The 19,270-nt window shown below is 37.5% G+C and overlaps 1 protein-coding gene across 1 annotated transcript; it reads right to left on the bottom strand.

The window, feature by feature from the left end:
• Positions 1-1,367: 1,367 nt before the first annotated feature.
• Positions 1,368-9,454, bottom strand: LOC149035211 (uncharacterized). The gene is made up of 7 exons (XM_089191255.1): positions 9,270-9,454; positions 7,306-7,725; positions 6,891-6,929; positions 6,449-6,517; positions 5,813-5,983; positions 2,664-3,298; positions 1,368-2,135 (listed from the first exon to the last, which is right to left on the bottom strand). The coding sequence occupies exons 1-7, from the start codon at positions 9,343-9,345 to the stop codon at positions 1,956-1,958; spliced, it is 1,590 nt and encodes a 529-aa protein (XP_089047381.1). The 5' UTR covers positions 9,346-9,454; the 3' UTR covers positions 1,368-1,955.
• Positions 9,455-19,270: the final 9,816 nt, after the last annotated feature.

Raw genomic sequence — 19,270 nt, 5'->3', positions numbered from 1 at the left:
TGTCCAGCCAAGTACAGTACTAAATTACCCATTGAACAAAGAGAATACAGTGCACCTTTTTTTCTTTCAACAAGCAAGCATACTTAATAATGAGCTTTCAAAAAAAAAAAAAGAAAGAAAAAACATGAAGATGTTAGTCTAAACATTGTGCTTATCAGCATCTCTCTTTATGTAAATGGCTCTAATTAGCACAAGAAGAGCAGAATATATCGTAAAACACACTTTCTCCATTTCAACAAACAACTGTCTCCCACAGTGTGCTCAAGCTTTAAAAACAAAATTGTTTACAAATTGCAATATGATATGTGTATCAGGCCCTTCAGCTCCACACTCGTAAACAGGTAATTTCGTCCAAGTCGAGCTAAGACAAGACTATCAAAACCAAACGCACACACGTTAGCGCACATCTATTTTTGGTCATTAACTTCGCAAGAAAGGCCGAAATCGGGTAATACAATGAGTGATGCAACGGGAAGTTTGTAGTTGCGACATTAACAAGTAAACTCACGTCACCGTGCCTCTGTTTAGGAATAGATCACATGCGAACGCAAAATGTGTGTACGAGGCGCAGCCGTGTGAACAAGCGGTCAAACGTTTGTGCATGTATAAAATGAGTACGTGGCGCACTTTCAGACTGTCAAATCAATGTAGTCACCGTAAAGAGTTTAAAGGCTGACGTTTCGAGCGTTAGAGCGATTGACGAGGGGCTAAATCTCGAAACGTCAGCCCTTAATTAAACTCTTTACGGTGGCCAATTTACCTTTTCAACACTGTTGATAACACTAAATTACCCTGTTATACTCTCCTACCGACGCAGCACTAAAGTTTCTTTTGAGTTCGAATCTTACCCCCCTTGTATTCATTAGTCTCACACGAGTTACAAACAATTACACAACTGGGAAGTCATGGTGTTTTAAGATCAACTCGTTGTATTCGAAAAGGTTTAGAGTTTTCTTTTTAGCTTCTTTTGTACCCTTTTTAGAGGGTCTTCGTTGAGTGATGGCATTTACGACTAACAGTTAAAATGTTGGCCATTTTACGGCTAATGGCCAACTTCCCTCCTTTATGATTAAAGGAAAAACTTTTATCAGTTAAGGGTTTTTTTTCAGGCGGTTGAAACTTCTCAACCCCATTGAGATCCCCCTTTAAATATTTTGTTTCAATTTACTTTCGCTTATTTTACTGGGCAGAAGTTGTTTTGTTTTCTGGTGAAATTTTTCGCGCGAACTTGGTGCACGACCGACGAGGATGGATCTTCTCACGCATGCCTGAAGTTTGACTGCCGTGTCAGCTGAGCCTTTGTCACTGATTTTCTCTACGTAGATAGTCAGTTTAAAGAGTCAGTGATAGCTTGAATTCAAAGCTTAGTTATTGAACGATTATATATTTCACGCATGTAAAACAAATCAAGTATTGCCAGAGTACTACAGTTACCGGTAAATAATTATGTCATTTTGATTAGTATAGGATCAATATGTATCTCAAATACTCCAATCACGTTAAAGAATATATTTCCCATTTATTAAACCATATTGTTCATTTAATTATCGAATTTCGTTTTAGTTGTTTTTACATGATACACCATACCGTGATATTTGAGAATAAAAACGTTGAAACAGGTTTTTACAATTTGACACATCTGACGCTGCAGTTTAATTCAACGTCATCCAACCCCGGGAATTAATGACTTTATAACTGAATTTTTATTCTTGACTCATTATTTTGACTCTGCGTGAAGAGAAAGTTTCCCTCTAGCATGAAACTAAACATAAAGAATAGAATGCATTGAACTACTGAAATGTTTTCCTTCAGTGCGCGCATGCGCGGGACGCTGACTACAAACTCATTCCAATACAAACTTATCCCATATGAGTAATACTGATTTTTTTTCAGTTTTTTCATGCATGTACCTTAATCTATTATCATTAAAACATTCCTGAGATAGGAAGCGAGTTTCACTTATGTTCGCCGTCCTTTGTCTCCTCCGGATTCTGCTGTGATACCTTCACGCTTGCTGTCTTGACGGAATCAATTTGGGCGTATACTGTTTGGGACTGTTCTTTGACAAGCTTTGCACTGTTTTCGTGGGAAAGGATCAGATCTGCGTACACAAGGCCACGGTATGGGGCGGGCTTCTACATCGAATATGGAACAGAGAATAATACCTTATAAGCAGATCGCGAAACAAGAAACATTAAAATAACGATAGCAACAGAGTAACGAGGTAAACAAATACACAAACAAACAAGCAAACAACAACAGCGACAAAAACAACATTAAATGAGAAATAAAACACTTAGGATTGTAAACGAATTTGATAAGATAACCGGGTCAGTGTTGACTTATTTTGCTTCTGATCAAGGTTTTTTAATTTCAAATTTATTTTTATCGGCTTAGTCTTGTATTTTTTTTGTTTATTTGTTTGTTGCAGAGGATCCTTTAGACACTTAACTAAAATCTAGCTGCCGTGCTCCAGCTGTACGCTTAATTATCATACGAAGACATTATGAATCGAAGAAGTAAGTAACCCTAAGATTGTTTCCTTAATGAAACAGTGTTGAAAAAGAAACATGTCTTCATGTAAAAAAATCTAACAAATAAAAGCAAAACAAAAAAAAAGAAACAAAAAAGAAACTGTTGTCAGGATTTGTGAGATGTGTTACCTGTGGCGGTTTTTTCTTTTTTGTCTTGTCAACAGCTGCGTACAAATATTCAATGTTCCCGCCAGCCTGAGGTGTCTCGCTCCCTGCTGCAGCCTCTGTGTTGTTGTCGAGCCCTGAATCAGTTTGATGAGACGAACCATTCTCTGGTGTCAGAGACGGGGACTGATCTACACAGGACGCCCATTGCACAGGTAAACCCCTTGTTTCTTCCTGAGGGCGGACCGCGGTCTTTTCGAGGGCGCTTACTTCAGAACTGGCTCTGCCTTTTCTTTCTTTATGAACAACAGCGTATACATGATCCTTATTTTCTTCTTTTTTATCGCACAAAGCAGGTTGCTGCTGTATTCCTTTCTCACCACTCACTAACACTGTGTTTTCTGGCGCTCTTTCCTGAATATCTGAACATTCCTCGCTTACTGAACTCAACTTTCGATTGGTCTCAATGTTATCATAGCCGCACTCCTTTTTGGAGTCGTTCACTGCTTCGTAGGTGGCCAGCCCAGATTCCGTTCGGGTAAGGGTTAGGTGAACAGTAAGCTCAGCGGAGCTCTGTGTTTGTTGAACAAGCACAGGGTCGAGTGATGTCAGTTCAGAGCTCGATGGCTTCTCGTAAGTGCATATGACACGATCTTCGTCTAAATGTCATCTATGACGCAAGAAATTAGGCTTTACTGATATGTTAAAGAAATAAAAAGCGCGCCGAGTCTATTATTGAGTTATATAAGCACGTGGGAATTTTTAAGAACACGAGAGAAGTGCGAGAAACACTCCCCTGCGGCTCGTGCTTCTCCGCACTTCTCTCGTGTTGTTAAAAATTCCCAAGTGCTTATAAAACTCAACAATGCTCGAGGAACAAGTTTTTCGTTTCTTTTCTAAGAAGATACATGAAAAAAATTCCTCAGCTCTGATTGGTTGAGATAAATACAGTTTTCAGGTAATTCAATGTAGAAGAGGGTTAATGCAGTGCAAAGAAGTAACAAACCAGACTGAACAATTCCTTGAACTGTTTAGCCGGACTCTGAACTTTTTTGCGCCTTTAAGACGTGAAAACATCGTTGTATGTTATTGTTTTGATCGTACGACCGAACGCGCAATGTCACTTGCAGGGTTTGAATAAATTATTTTTGCACTTGATTCTGTACAATTATGATAAGCTTCTCGTATTTTTTCATGCATATTATTAATACGTAATCACATCATTTTCTCGTGCGATTTGGAATTAATAAGCACTTGTAAATTTTTTTAATTAAGTGTATAAAAGTGTAAGTGTAAATTTTTTTCAATTTTTTTTTAAAAAAATTACTCGTGCTTATTTATTCCAAATTGCACTCGAAATCATTTGATTAATTATACTAAAATGTATCCTGAATTGCGCGCGCTCTTACCGATAACGTAGGCTGCGTGCGTTATATCTCAACAGTGCACTCGTGTGATGTAAGGCGCGTGCGTGTGTATCTCTTCCTAAAGGACTATTTTTCGCTGTTCTGGAGACAGGCAACACCCTGCCAAAGCGACATGCCGAAGGGCATTTCATTGCTTCTCTATTTGATCAATTTGTTGCATTGCTTATTTTTCCTTTTTGTAACAAATGCTTTAATCGCTTCCAGGACAGTGGTTTGCCAAATGTAACTAAGGGGAAGAAAAGAAACATTTTCCTTTTTATAAACCTAATAATAAGCAAAAACTCGTTGGTTTAAGTGTACTTAAATACGTATCAGTAATCTAGTGTATACTTACTTATTGTAACATAATATCCATAGTTATCCCCAAAATCGTGTCACCAATTAATTTTCACCGTTGTCGTCGTTGTTAGTGTTGCAAGAAAATTTAAAAAATTAAAAAATTTTAAAAAATAGGACACGTAAGTGTGTTCTTTCCAGTGAAGGTTTTAGTCAAGGGTCGAGGGTGAAATGTCAAGGGTTCAAAAAATTCCAAATTTATTTATTTATTTGCTTATTTAAAATTTGTTATTATATCATTCCTTGTATCTCGCGGTCGTAAGATTTCCCACCTTTCTCCAAGTGTCAGCAATACCAGGATGTTAGCTCTCGTTTCCTCTCTTTAGCACTTTCTCGCATTCTCCTATTTCACTCGCGCATGTTTCAGTGAGTTATTCGTAATGGAGGGTTTTTGACAGCGTTCTCCCTTCTAAATAATCCTTGTTGGAAGTCTTTTAATATTTCCATTAAAATGACTTTAAGCTTTGCTCAGAGAACGTTGTTAAAAATCCTCCCAAAACTAAAACCACGACTTCATGAACCTCTATATAACGTGGTTCTTGGTAGGACGAATGATATTCTTTGCCCCAGTCATACGAAAATCTATGATTAAGTACCTCGATATTTTTAGTTCCTTGGGCTCAAAAGAGGAAAAGCGCGAATGGCTAAGAGAAAAGAGAGGCGAATTTTGTGACCATAAGATACAAAAAATGTTTTTTTTAAATTATAAATACGTGATTCACAGAAGTCGATCAAAGGAAACTTAAAGCGTTATAGACGAAATTTACATCGTATATACAAAAAGACCGGCGTAAAAATACGACTGCGACGCAGGTAGAGGGGAAGGGGAAGTGAGACACTGATTACTCACTGATAGTTCAAAATTTGCTCTTGTTTTGAAGCCCATGGTCCAAATCGCTTAAACTTTATTGATGAATTTTTTCTCTAAAATACTTCAGCCGTCGAAACTCGTCACCAAAGAGGTTTCTTGACCGCTGAAAGAACCACCGTAAATAACCAAGTTTTGTTTTGCGTGATCCAGGCGCGGATGTCGACAAATTAATAAACCTCGCGCGCTCGAGGAATATAAGTAATAATAAACAATTAAATAAATAAATCCTTGACATATTTTGAACATTTTCCTCTCGACCCTCGGCTCTCGACAAAAACCTTTACTTTGTTCTTTTCGAAACATTGTCAAAAAGTGAACAATACAATAATGCATAAACTGCTGCAATTATCATAGGGACATTTAGTATGGATTTTAAGTACATGCTCTTTCGCACAGTTGAATGATTACGTGGATAACTCAAGGTATAAATTAAAGGAGACGAAAGTAATGTAAAGACACACGAAAAGGATTGTTTCTCATGGTAGACAAAAATTTAGATACGAAGCAAATGAAAACACAGCTTAATGAAAGGCACTTACATTGTTTATCGTGGCTCCGACGTCTGCGAAAGAACATGAGTCCGAAAGCGACTACAAGGAGCAGAATGAAAATGGCCAGTATCACCACAACAATCACAACCAAGTTAGGCATGCTAGCATGTAAATCGTCTGCCAAGGGATGCTCAGTGACGGTATTCCCTGACGTGACCCCTTATTTGATATATAGAAGAAGAGGCTGTTTCAGATAAGGCATGGAAACAAACGTTCAGATGCAACTTTTTAAACATAGTAAAATCATTTTGATTAATTAAATCCACGCGGTTAGCATTCTCAATACAAATTTAAGGTTGCTCTCATCTATAAAAATTATACAAACACTGTAAAGTCAATAAAATGATGATGATAATGATGGTGGTAACTAATAACAGAACAGACAAAGGAACAAAACGCATGGAAAAAACTGGTGATAATTTTTTGTTTCTATTTTTTTAAAGGTTCTTTTCTGTATCTCATACCTATGCTTTGATGATTGCCCATCCATTTTTAAGGGAAGCGCAAATTAACAGTCACAGTGTGGTACGAATTTATTTTACATGGGAAAATTACATAAATAAATGAATAAATTTATGCATGAAAAATTGTAATAACCGAAAAAAAAGGTGGATAAGCTTTTACTTGTTGTCGCAGTTGTAGATGGTCCTTTGAACCCAGAAGTTGTCGATGCTTGGGATCCATCAGTCAGTCCTAAATTAAAGAGGAACGCAAAACCAAAGTTAGTGATTCATCATTAGCATTTTCAATAAAAAGTCAACGTTTTTCTAACATATAAAAATTGTACAAATACTTGTAGGTAATAATAATGATAATGCTCACAGAACAAAGAACCAAAAAATATGCACATTTTTTTGCTATTTGTTTAAGGCTTGTCTGTTCCTTTTCTACGTACATATATGTATAAATTTAAATTTAAATATTTGCAGGAATTTCAAGGAGTAAGTTGGGGGAAGTTATGCCACTTTGCTTTATTTATACTTACATTCAGCGCTGACTCACATCATCGTCTAGACATATTTGTTAGATAGGTCAAGCCTTCAACAGTTACAACGCCAATACTTACCTGTTATGGTGGATGCCGTCGGTTTCGCTGATTTTTTCTCTAGATAAGAAAATGAAAATTCACTTATCATTGTAATTTTGTGATTTTATATCCTTTTTTAAATAAAGCGCAATGGAATGGTAACAGTGTGGTATCTATATATGAAAAAGAGACAAACAAATATATTAATAAACGAATAAATAGATATGTTAAAATAATTTAGCCAAATGTGTAACAAGAAGTCCTTATTGGCTCAGTATTAGGATCCAAAGTGACTTCATGGTCCATCTAACATTTATACTGTGTTATGTCGTCTTTTTAGCTTTCCTCCTCGTTATAACCGACCTTCAAGAGAGGGACTGGGCCGTAATACGATTTAGTTATTCTTAATCTCAGTTTCGCGTAATGTGAATTAAGGGTCTATTAACTCTTCCACCTGTCAATTCACATATGAATCCTGCTTCGGCTGTGGGTAAAGTACATCCGATATCATTATAGCGCCCAAAGTCATTACGATAATCTCTGTACATTTGCGCGCAGTTGTCATCTTTGTTGTTAGGTTGTCCTTTTGCCCAGGGCCAGTCTCCTTTATCGGACACATTGACTATGCTGTTATCACTTAACCATCTCCACACTTCAGTTGATGTATCTTTCCTCAAACCTATGAAGTATTCAGTGGTATTCTCTTTTTGGATGGTTTGATTCAGGAAGTTCCATTCATCACGACTCTCAATAGAAACAAGGTTATATCCAGACTGTTCATTACAGATTTTTTTGCTTCTTTCCCAATAGTACTTGCTACCATTGCTCCTATAGAAAATGTAGCTGGAACCACTGAAGTTCTTCTTCACGGGAACTGAAAGTAGAATTGAACAAAGATACACCCTCTCCATTAACTGTTGACCTTATCAGCCGATAACACCTTGGGAGCAAGTTTAGAAGCAGAAACAAACTGCTCTAACACTAATATTCTTTGGAGTAAAATAGCATCCAAAACCAACTTAGGTAAATGTTTATTCAACTGTATTCGAATATTGTTTGTTGCCGTCTTTTACTTGGTATGCCATTAGCTTCATACGAAGAATGTATTCTTCTTAATACATTCTAGGTTTATTTTAATGTTGGATCCTAAGCGCTAATGTGTGGAACAAGCACAATGCCTGTTGTGCACTAATTTTATTGAACTATTTTTTCAACCAGCTCACCTGAAAAATAAAAAACCTTAATTCCGGCTTTTTTTTACCCAAAAAATGACTACATCGATTGCAAACTTGAAATGGTTTCGTGGTGTCTGCGTTTCGACGATAAATTCTACAACTATTACAAAATTCGGAAACGAAAACACTGCGACTAAAACGTTCGGTTTTTTTTGTCCGAACTCTGCGACTGCTGAACGACAATCAACTGACACGACCGATTCTTATATTAATTAGTTAAGATCTAAATTCTGGCATGCAGATTTTCGTTCGGCCGTCCCAACGGACGGCGTTAATGTTAATGACCAAGCGTTCGCCGGAACAGTCTGAATACATATATGTTATTTGCCGGCTGGGAGGTCCGTATGGTGAAAAACTGTGACCGAGGTCTTGAAAATACTGCCCGTGGCCGTAGGCCGAGGGCGGCATTTCAAGACCGAGGAATTTGCAATGCAATGCAATACAATTTACGGTAAAAATGTCCAAACTGAACGGACTTGGAAGACTCATGCACCGAGAGCGTATATTTGTTGTAGAATTTAAATTAAAACTTCGCTCGCTCTTTCACTACTAACAAATTGTTTAAGAAAATTCAGATATTAAATGAATGAAAATTCCATCGTTCAGTTTAACTGCAACCAAATACTTCACGTTTTAACTTTCCATGTACTTTTTGTGAACGTTTAAAATTAATTGCACACGGTTTTTAGGCCGCTTGTCAACCAACGTAACGACACTATTGTTTATACAAATTAATTCTGAAACCAATATTTTTCTGTCAACCAAAGTGATTTGATAGAGAGAAAAGAGAGGATTCATAAGTTATTTATCGGCTTGAGGTAGTGACCGACGTGTTTGCTTAAAAATACTGCCCATCCGGAAAACGAGATATATTTATGAAAAATGACAAAGAAAGTTGGGATGTACTCGGCGACTCACGAAAGCGTTACCGTGGCCCGTGGGCAGAGATAGGAAAACACTGACCGGGTAAATAACCAATCAAATTGCAGGATTCGTTACCGTGCCCTCTAAAAAAAAAGAAATAAATTGCGATATCTAAAGTGAGGAGAGAACTATTTGTCCGGCCAGTTACAATACCATCCTTTTTTCTTTTAACAAGCAAGCATACCTAATAGTCAACTTTCAAAAAGAAAAAAGGAAAAAGAAAAAAACATGAAGATGTTAAACTAAACATTGTGCTTACCAGCATCACTCTTTACGTAAATGGCTCTAGTTAGCACAAGAAGAGCAGAATATATCGTAAAACATACTTTCCCCATCTCAACAAACAACTGCCTCCCAGAGTGTGCTCAAGCTTTAAAAACAAAACTGTTTGTAAATCGCGTTATGATATGTGTATCGGGCGGTTCAGTTCTGCACTTGTAATTTCGTCCAAGTCGAGCTATGACAAGACTGTCAAAACGAAACGCACGCACGTATATCAAGCACGAATGTTTTTTTACTCTTTCAGCATCTGAAACATAATCTTTTTTTTCCTCTATGATTAGCTTATAGAAACTGATTTTTCAGTTTGAAAATTAGTTCTCGTAAATCAGCTGTATCTCATTTTCCTACAGTTTCCTTCAGAGCTTATCAGCATAAACATTATTGTGTTTAGCCTGAAAAGAGTCTGAAATTTCAGACTACTGTCTAGCACTTTCTATTCAACTTCTATTGTTGGATAAAAATTAAAGTTCTGTCTAAGCACTGACTGATAAAAAATGAGATTACTTTCGACGTAGACGCTTTAATGACGTATACGGTCACTACTGGACCTTTTTGGATTTTGATATATACATATATATATACATATACATATAAATATATGTGTATATATATATATATATATATATATATATATATTTTTTTTTTATTTATCACATAAACTGCGGTGTTATACAAGGATTTCCGGCCCTGAGAAAAGCCACACGTGAAAAAATATCGTATTTTTTCACGTGTGTTGATATACCCAATCAGCTGCTTACACGTCACTCGCCTTTGGCGCCACTCGGTCAGGTTGATGAATGAACCGCAAAGCCTTTATGATTCTCAATACAAGTTGTTTGTCGGAGCTTTCTCGAATTATGGCGGCTAAAACACTAAAAATCCGTATTGCTGACAGACAATGAGGTTAAAACTTTCCTAGTAGAGGAAGAAAACCAATATACCAAAGAAAAACTAAAAGTTGTGTATTCAGTGGCTTTGGCGTTAGCATTTCTCTCGGCTGCGAATGAAAATCGACAACTGGAAGATTTGCCACTGGCCGATTTTGGCCGTTTACCTGAAAGACTTCTGTCGGTAAGGACAAAGTCAATAAATGAGAATTTTGTAAATTGAAAATTACGACCATTGTTGTTTTTGTAATCACGATTCAACGCATTTTCAGTTCCATCTTTAGAGTTAGCGCCAACGCACTCTACGATTGTTATTCGGGGATTGTCGATTCATTTATTTTCATTCATTAATGAAGTCGGCTTTTCTTCTCAGTAGAGGGCTATTGTATTTATATGATAAACTAAATAATACATGGTTGCTTGTAGATATGGAATTTTTCTTCTCGTGTTCAACTCGACATCTCACTCGTTCTCTGCGCTCACTCGTGAGCTATCGAGTTAAACACTCGAAGAGAAATTCCATATCTACGCGCGCCCATGTATTATTCTCTGTATATTATTCAATTTTCAAGGGAGAGCAGGCAATGGGCAGGAAACCAATCAAAATGAGTTAGATTAAAAACCGAAAGCACTGTCTTCCGACAAAAACAAACACATTGGTGAGTGAAGCAGTGAGGCGCTTTTTTTAGCCGGGAAAGAACTGGCTTCGACAAAACCTGCGCGGTCCAAAATACGAGCTGGTATTTGCTACCCTCTATATTTTCCAAACGAAAATCCTTGAAATATCTGCCGTTAATCTATTAAAGAATTTCTTCCATTTGATCGTAAACGATACTGAGGAGCAACAAACAACTGCACTCGAATATTTACCCGCCATAATGTGATTGATGCAAACCGGCATACCCTGGTGAAACAGTGTGGCTGTTTTTTCCATCAACAAGAAAATGGCTTCACCAAAACGTTCTCTGCTGACGCAAATACAACTTCATATTTGCCGCACTCTATATCCTCCAAATGACAATGCGTGAGCGTAGCTACTGTTACTCCGATCGAAGATGCTTATTCTATTTGATCATAGACAATACGTTGAAGCGGACAAACGACAAATACGCTCGAAGCTTTCCCGTCACTATTTCTTTCATAAGAACTAATACCAAAAATATCATACTTTTCCAAAAGCAAGCTGGCAACACGGCCGGTAAATCCGTTCTAGAAACCAGTATAGAAATTGCTTCTTTTTGTTCCGATTTTAATGCGCGAGACATTTTAAATTCAGTGCTTGTTCGAGAGCGAAATCGAAACTAATAACTTCTCAGTCAGAGTTCGCCATCTTCCTCTCCAGCAAGAGAAAAATGTCAGAACGACGCTCAAATGACACATTTGGCTTGTGATTGACTGTTGAAGCTTAACCACACCAATCAGGAACTCCGTTCGTGGGCGAACGGAGTTTTGCGAAATAACAATGACTTCTGGCAGGCGTAATCTGCGCTTCCCCACCCCTACCCCTCTCCTTAATTTTGACCGACGACCGCCCGCTTGGTACAAATTTCTTTCTCTCCCTAGCCTTCAGCTGCCATGAAAATCAAAGATGGTGGCCATAATTTTCGTTAAGGAAATACTGAGCAGTCGCTCGCCAAAATTACGCCTGCTCTGCAGGCTAACAATTACACGATATTGACTGTTGTTCTTTAACTACAAGTGATATATTCCGTTCAGGAAACATCAAATGAAAGTTATATTTCTTGGCATGAATTCAGACCGACACATTTATTACGTTGATCGATTGATTACTACAGCTGGCAAGTGTCAGGAATTAATTTTGAAGTTACAGAAAAGAGATTTACAAAGGAGTTTAGGGCTCAGCTGGCCATATCTGATTTCCTGGAAGGATCCTGAAAATTCCAATGGAATTCAAGGCAATTTGAAAAGACAACTTCTAGTCACATAATTTATTTTAGTTTCCAAAAGTTACGTCGGGTGTTGATATGTTCCTTAGTTTTTCAACGTTCCAATAAAATCGGGAAAAAATGAAGGATGGACAGTAGTTAAAATAGACTAGATCAAATATCTCTCCAAATGATAGAAAAGCTGTTCAAAACATCAATAACACCAACGAAGGTCATCAGCTGCTTGAAGAGAATTAACATTTCTGTTTTCTTTTATCCATCGAAAAAAAAGGTCTTTTATTTGTATCAATATCGCTGGCAGTTGAAATTATGAATATATAAAAGAAAGATCTAAACTTACTTTTGCCATTTTTTAAACCTATCATTTATCAATTAATTATTTTATATATTTTGTGAGCACGTAGCAGATGGTTTTCCATTCTCGAAGACATCGTTTGTCTTTTAAATTTCTCTCTCTTCTCGCGACGTCCTTCAGCGTTTCAGCAGCATAATAATATGATCACGTTCAGCCTAAATCGTGTCTTTGTTTTCTGAAACTTCCTCTGGCATTTTCTTATCAAAGTGGCTGACTTAATTATTAGGCTAATGAAGAAAAGTTTCGTTTGAGCAAGGACTGACAAAAACAGAAAGAAGTTCCATGTAAACATTTGTAAAGCCTGTCGATATTATTGTAAGAATGATTTAAGTTCAGTAAAGTTACTGTAACCCTTGAAATTATTTTATTCGACATGTTTTCTGGAAATGTTTGTTTTCGTTTTCATCGAAGTTAATGTCCGGGGCCAAGTCCAGAAAGCATTTGAGCTGAACGCTTTGTTTTAACAAATTCATTCTTCAGGTAGTCTATGGTTTCTTAATGCTGTGTTCGTGATAACCGATTCATCGAGGTGAATGGACTGGCCATGGTGTTCTTGCTTTGTCAAAGAAACTACCCTCTGCGCCCCTACGTTGACTTTATGGCTTATGCAATCGTACATTCTGACACATGCACGTGCGTTTAATATTAAGAGAGCCGCATCTTATGATTGGAACTAAGGCGCCTGATATCCATGTCATGATGCGATTCACTGATCTGTGTGGACAAGTCTTGTATTTTTGCAGTATTTCAAGGTATCCTTGTGCTATGGGGAGCTATGTATGCAAATAATTATTCTGCTAAGTACACTGCCAAGATTGATAGCTCTATAAGTGGTTTACTATTTAAGTATGTTACTTGGTCATAAAAACCAGATGCCTCGGCATCGGGCAACTCTAATTTTACTTTACTTTATTGATTTGATAACTCTATAAACAGTCATGAAAGTTTCAAATTACCGGTAGGTATAGAAGGAAAGAATGAAACAGGACTACGCTAATTATGTGCAAAATAAATTTCTAAAAAAGCTTCGCAGACACAGCAGCCTTTACATTGTGCGCTTTAGCTGATTCTATTGTGTATCCATCAATTACATTTACATTTCAATTTATTCTCATCACTTGTCTGGTTGTATTGATACCGTAAGGAGAAATTCTGTCTTGGTCACTTGTGGGAGTTTAAGGTTAAAGACATTCTCCACCGGAGAGGGATATGACATTAGAATTGTTAATGTTATCTCGGACGCACTCTTTTTTGCAGTCGCTCACTGTTTCGAAGGTGGCCAGCCCAGATTCAGTTTTTAAAAGGGTTAGATGAACTGTAAGCTCAGCGGAGCTTTGTGTATTTTGAACAAGCACCGGGGTCGACTGGAGATGTCTGTTCAGAGCTCGAAGGCTTCTCGTAAGTGCATGTGACTCAATCTTTGTCTAAACGTGATCCATGACAGAAGAAATTAGGCTTCGCTGAAATGTTATGCAATAAATTGCTCATTCAAATTTGTTTTTTTACTCTGATAATTTCTCTACCTATTGTTTTTAGGGATCAGCAGTTTTCCTTTCATTTACTCAGCCGCTGTCACGGCATCAGTTCATCTTTTCACTTTACACCCTGGTACTGCATTATATTATTTATAACCATACTTAAATCTCAGAACCTCGCTTTTGTATAGAGGACCATGATACGTAAAAGATAACTGCTGTATGTATCTCTAACTTAAGGACTATTTTTCGCTGTCCTGGAGACAGGCAACAACCAGCCAAAGCGACATGCCGAACGGAATTTTGTTGCCTCTCTATTTGATCAATTTGTTGCTTTGCTTATTTTTCTCGTTGTTAACAAATTTTTTAATAGCTTCCGGGACAGTGGTTTGCTAAATGTGACTGAGAGGCGGAAAGAAAATCTTTTTCTTCTAATATACTCAATGATGAGCAAAAATTCTAAAAGTGTATATAAATATATATCAGTAATCCAGTGTATACTTACTTAATGTAACATAATTTCTATAGAAATCCCCAAAATCGTGTCACCAATTAATTTTCATCATTGTCGTCGTTTTTAACTCATTAATATATCATTACTTGTATCTCGTGATCGTAATACAGAAATACCAGGATGTTAGCTCTCGTGTCCCCTCTTCAGCACTTTCTTGCATTCTCCTATTTCACTTGCGCGTGTTTTGGTGAGTTATTCGTAATGGAGAATTCTTGACAGCGTTCTCCTTTCGTAATAATTTCTGTTGTAAGACTTTTGCTCGGAGAAAGTTTCTAAAAATCCTCCCAAAATTAAAACAACGACTTCATGAACCTCTATATAACTTGGTCCTTGGTAGGACGAACGATATTCTTTGTCCTAGTAATACGAAAATCTATGATTAAGTACCTTGATATTTTCAGTTCCTTGGGCTCATAAAAGGAAACGTGCGAATGGCGAAGAGAAAAGAGCGGGGAATTTTGCGACCACAAGACACAAAAAATGTTTATTTAAAACTATAAATATATGATTCACAGAACTTCGCGAAGCCAAACGGAGGAAACATAAAGCGTTATAGACGAAATTTACATCATATATAAAAAAGCGGCGCAAAATTACTACTGCAACGCAGTTAGGAGGGAAAAGTGAGACACTGATAACTCACTGGTAGCTCGATATTCGCTCATGTTTTGAAGTTTTATTTTTTTCTCTTAAAAGCTTCAGCCGTCGAAATCCACAACCATAAGGATCTCTTGACCGCTGAAACAGCCACCATAAATAACAAAGTTTTGTTTTGCGTGATTCAGGCGCGAATGTTGACAAATTTATAAACTTCGCTGCGCTCGAGGAAAAATAAGTAATAAGAAAGATTGAATAAATAAATCGTTGGCATATTTTGAACCGTCGACCCCTAACATTTCCCTCCGACCCTCGGCTCTCGACAAAAACCTACACTTTGTTCTTTTCGAAGCATTGTCAGAAAGTGAACAATACAATAATACATAAATTGCTTCAATTGTTAGAAAGACATGTAATAAAAATAATAAATTTAATCAATAAACGAAATGAACTGACTGGAAGGGGAATCTTGGTTTCAGATTTCCGTTTGGGAAACGCATTGAAGGCGTTTGGTGAAGAAATCCTTTTTACTCAAGGCAATCTTTATTTATATATCTCTGAATGATAATGTCATTCAGTGAGCCACCATTGATTGAAATATCCATAAGTTATATTACAGAGATGGACTATATATATATATATATATATATATATATTTACAAATCATAAAACAACTTTACAAATATAGTTTCAGCATGAGTATATATTAGTGTCCGAGCAGTTTGTTTCTGCCTCTAAACTCGCTCCCAAGGTATTTAACACAATTCAGTTTTTATGTGATGGAATCAAGGGTTTCTAGGAATTGCACCCGTAATATTCATAGGCCTTCTACGCCCGGAAAAGAGGTCAACTGAAAAGAAAACACCGTGGGAAAGATTGCCAAAAGGCGACAGCTGCCGCGACATCTTCGAAAGTTTACACTTGCTCAGATATTGATCTTGGTGAAGTTCTATTCAATTACGTAATTTTTTGCGGCAAAGAAAACAGGGATCTTTCAAGCTAGATTTGCTAGATCTGCCGGGTGAACTTGCTAAGCACGCAGTCAGCTAAGGCACGAAGGTTGTTACCAAATACACAGACACCAAGTGAACGAGGAGTACGATATCTTCTTCAAAACCAATCGACTTAGGTCTTTGTAATTCTGTGATCAACCAGTCAACAGATGTTGCTGTTGTTTATTTTGTTGTTAACTCACCCGAGGTTTTAATTATCCAACATCTTAAAGCGGTAGAGATGCTTAAACAAATTGCATTTCAAAGACAATGACTTGACATTTCATTGTAGTCTTGTAAATTGTTGAAATAACTAGCCGTTCCTTGATAAAAGATGTCGACTTTAGATCATATGATAAGCTTTTGTATTTCGTATCATCTTTGCTTTCACTGTACTTAATTTTATAAAAGAGAAAGGCGTTTTACTTAGAAAATTCTCTGGTAACGTGACCCCAGCTATTGAAATGCATGTCTTACGGCACTCGCTGTGTTGCAGAGTTTGGAACAATGTAATGAAAGATGCACAAATTGCTTGTGTGATGGCCCGCTACAAATCGATTTTTGTTTACAACTGCTGAATATTTATCACAAGGCAATAAAAAGCGAGCGAAGATTCCCTGCCTTCCTTCCGAAACGATCAACTGAAGGCTCAAAGGCGAAAACAAGCTTTCCTTTGGTTAGCTTTCTGGACTCATATTGAGTCGGGTCATCGTCCAGTGCGAGAGCAAAATTGGAGCCGCACGGGGTGATATCAAATGCGAACGCAAGATGTTTGTGGATTGTAAAGCTTTCGTACGTCAGCCCGCGTTTCCCCACGGAGGAAAAACAGCTGGGAACTGGGACTCTTCTTGAAAAATTATTCGTGGTATTCTAGAAATACCAACGTTGTTGATTCTTAGAAAACAGCAGAAGATTTGGGGATATTTCAAATAAAAATAATGCCGAGACCTTGCGCTGTTTCCTCTGCCACTTCATTAAAACCAAATGCTAATTTAAGACTTTCGTTTGATTAGTCGATGACCGCAACATTACCTTGCAGCTCAGTTCCCCAGGCTTCTTAGGATACCAGTCACTCGAATGAAAGGAAATTGGTTCTTTAAACTTTTACTTTTAATTTTCCTCTTTAAAGAGAGAAGGGGAGGGGAGTGGGCTGAAGTTTTACATTCACTAAACAGGCGAAACGATAAAAATTTCTGAATGCCGCGTACGAAAAACAAGGAGTGAGTGCAAATGCTTAAATTTGGACATTGATTCAGAATACGGAAACATTCAAAGAAATTGATTTCTACTTTACACTTTATTAAGTTTTCTAAAATCTCGATCTTCTAAAAGAGCTAGCTTTCCTTTTAGTGATGCCGAATATTAATACAGATTGCAAGAATTTTGTGTTTGTATATCATCCCCCTGGCCAGTTTAGAAAGGTTCTTTGGTGGTTTTTATGATGGTGTTGAAAAGCCATCTTTAGATTTTATCATTTTGAATGAAATAGTTTAGATGGAAGCCATTACAAAAGTCAAGGACAGCATTAAACGATTTTTAAAATAAGATTAGAGACAAAGTTAGTGGAAAAAAGAAACGCAATTGACCCACAGTCGATCAGTAATTACAATGAATATAGATATTTGAAAATTCTGATACGTGGTATGTCTACATACGTTAACACAACATTGTAAAAAGCTGTCTCAAGATTTGTTGCTAACAACTAATAAATCATCAGTATCAAATTCAAGATGTGTTGTCTCACTGACTCAATGTACCGATTGCTCGGTAACTGACACCTTTGCCAGCACTCGTGGTTATATACTACCCTTTCAAATGCATCACCAACGATATCAAATAGAATTGTGTTCTTCGCGATTCGATAATGTAGCGAGTTAATTTAATAAATTAGTTTTCACAAGAGTGATTTTAAAAATGAAATGACTCTCCACTGGTAAAAAATTTAAAACGATAAACGTTTATGTAAAAAGTGAAATTAAAGCCTTTATACAGGCCCAAGAGGCCCACGGGGCCGGCACTTAATTCCGGTTTCCCTCAGCATGAAGTGGCTAGGAGTAGTAGTAGGAGCTACTCCTCCCTGGATGGAATGCTAGTCCATCGCAGGGTTACCCCCAGCACATTTGCTGGTACCGATTTGTACACCTGGGTGAAGAGAAGCACTGTGAGAGTAAAGTGTCTCGCCTAAGAACACAACACAATCACCCCAGCCAGGTCTCGAACCCGGACCACTCGATCCAGAGTCAAGCGTACGAACCACGAGGCCACCGCGCCTTCTTGTTTTCTATTGTGATTCTACCTTACCTCTGAAACCCCTCGTTACAGTATCACCATTGAATTAAATGTAAAGGTCATGAGAATAAGACAAATGATCACTAATGTAACAAGCTCCTGATGATCAAAACAAATTCTCCTTGGCATTTTTAAGGGAAATATAGTGTGGACAATATAAATGCTCATGTAAGGGTGCCAACGTTTAACTTTTCTATAGAGTACAGAAGGTGTCCTAAGTGCAGCATCAAGAAGCTGTTTCAACAGTTGGTTATAATCCAACAGAGACTGTTTTTAACTCGTTTGATTTCTTTTTCAGGGAAGTTTCTAAGCATGTACCGAGGCGCCACAATGTAAAACTACAGGACACAGATTGTTTTCAATAATACCGAGGATTTTTGTGAGTTCATTTTGATGATGTTTGTTGTTCTTTAGATTCGATGGTGTAAATGTTGGAGACGTTCTAATGAGTGGGAGAGAGGGGAGCCTATTACTGATAGGGGAATATGAGAGAAAGAGGCTTATCAGGGAGGGGCACTTTCTAAAGAAGTGAGATAATTAGAGAAGGGGAGCTTGTTAGAGAGGGGGAGCTTGTTAGAAGGAGGGGCTCATAGCCAGAGAGGGTACCTACTAAAGAGGGAGATATTTAGAGAGGGAGAGCGTATTAAAGAGGGAAAGCTTGTAAGGAGAGAAGCTTATAGAGATGGGTGCTTACTTAAGAGAGGATTTTATTCGAGAGTGGGCGAAAAGGGTCTTGTTAGAGAGGGGATATGATAGGGAGGAGGTATTTTAGAGAGGGGCTGTTTAGATGTGGGGCTTATCAGAAGGGGAGGGTTATTAGAGAAAGGGGCTATTAGGAAAGGGGCTCACTAGACAGGGAGGTTTGCGGAGACGTATATGTTTGAAAAAAAATTTAGGAGAAGAAATTAATATTTCTCAAACACCCCTTCCAGAAAAATGATGGTTCGACCCATGGCTTGTTT

Source organism: Pocillopora damicornis, chromosome 13 (genome assembly GCF_964200805.1).
Source record: "Pocillopora damicornis chromosome 13, jaPocDami1.2, whole genome shotgun sequence".
In the NCBI taxonomy this organism is placed as follows: domain Eukaryota; kingdom Metazoa; phylum Cnidaria; class Anthozoa; order Scleractinia; family Pocilloporidae; genus Pocillopora; species Pocillopora damicornis.
Note: the sequence above shows the minus strand (reverse complement) of the source record. Positions and strands in the feature narration are given on the sequence as shown.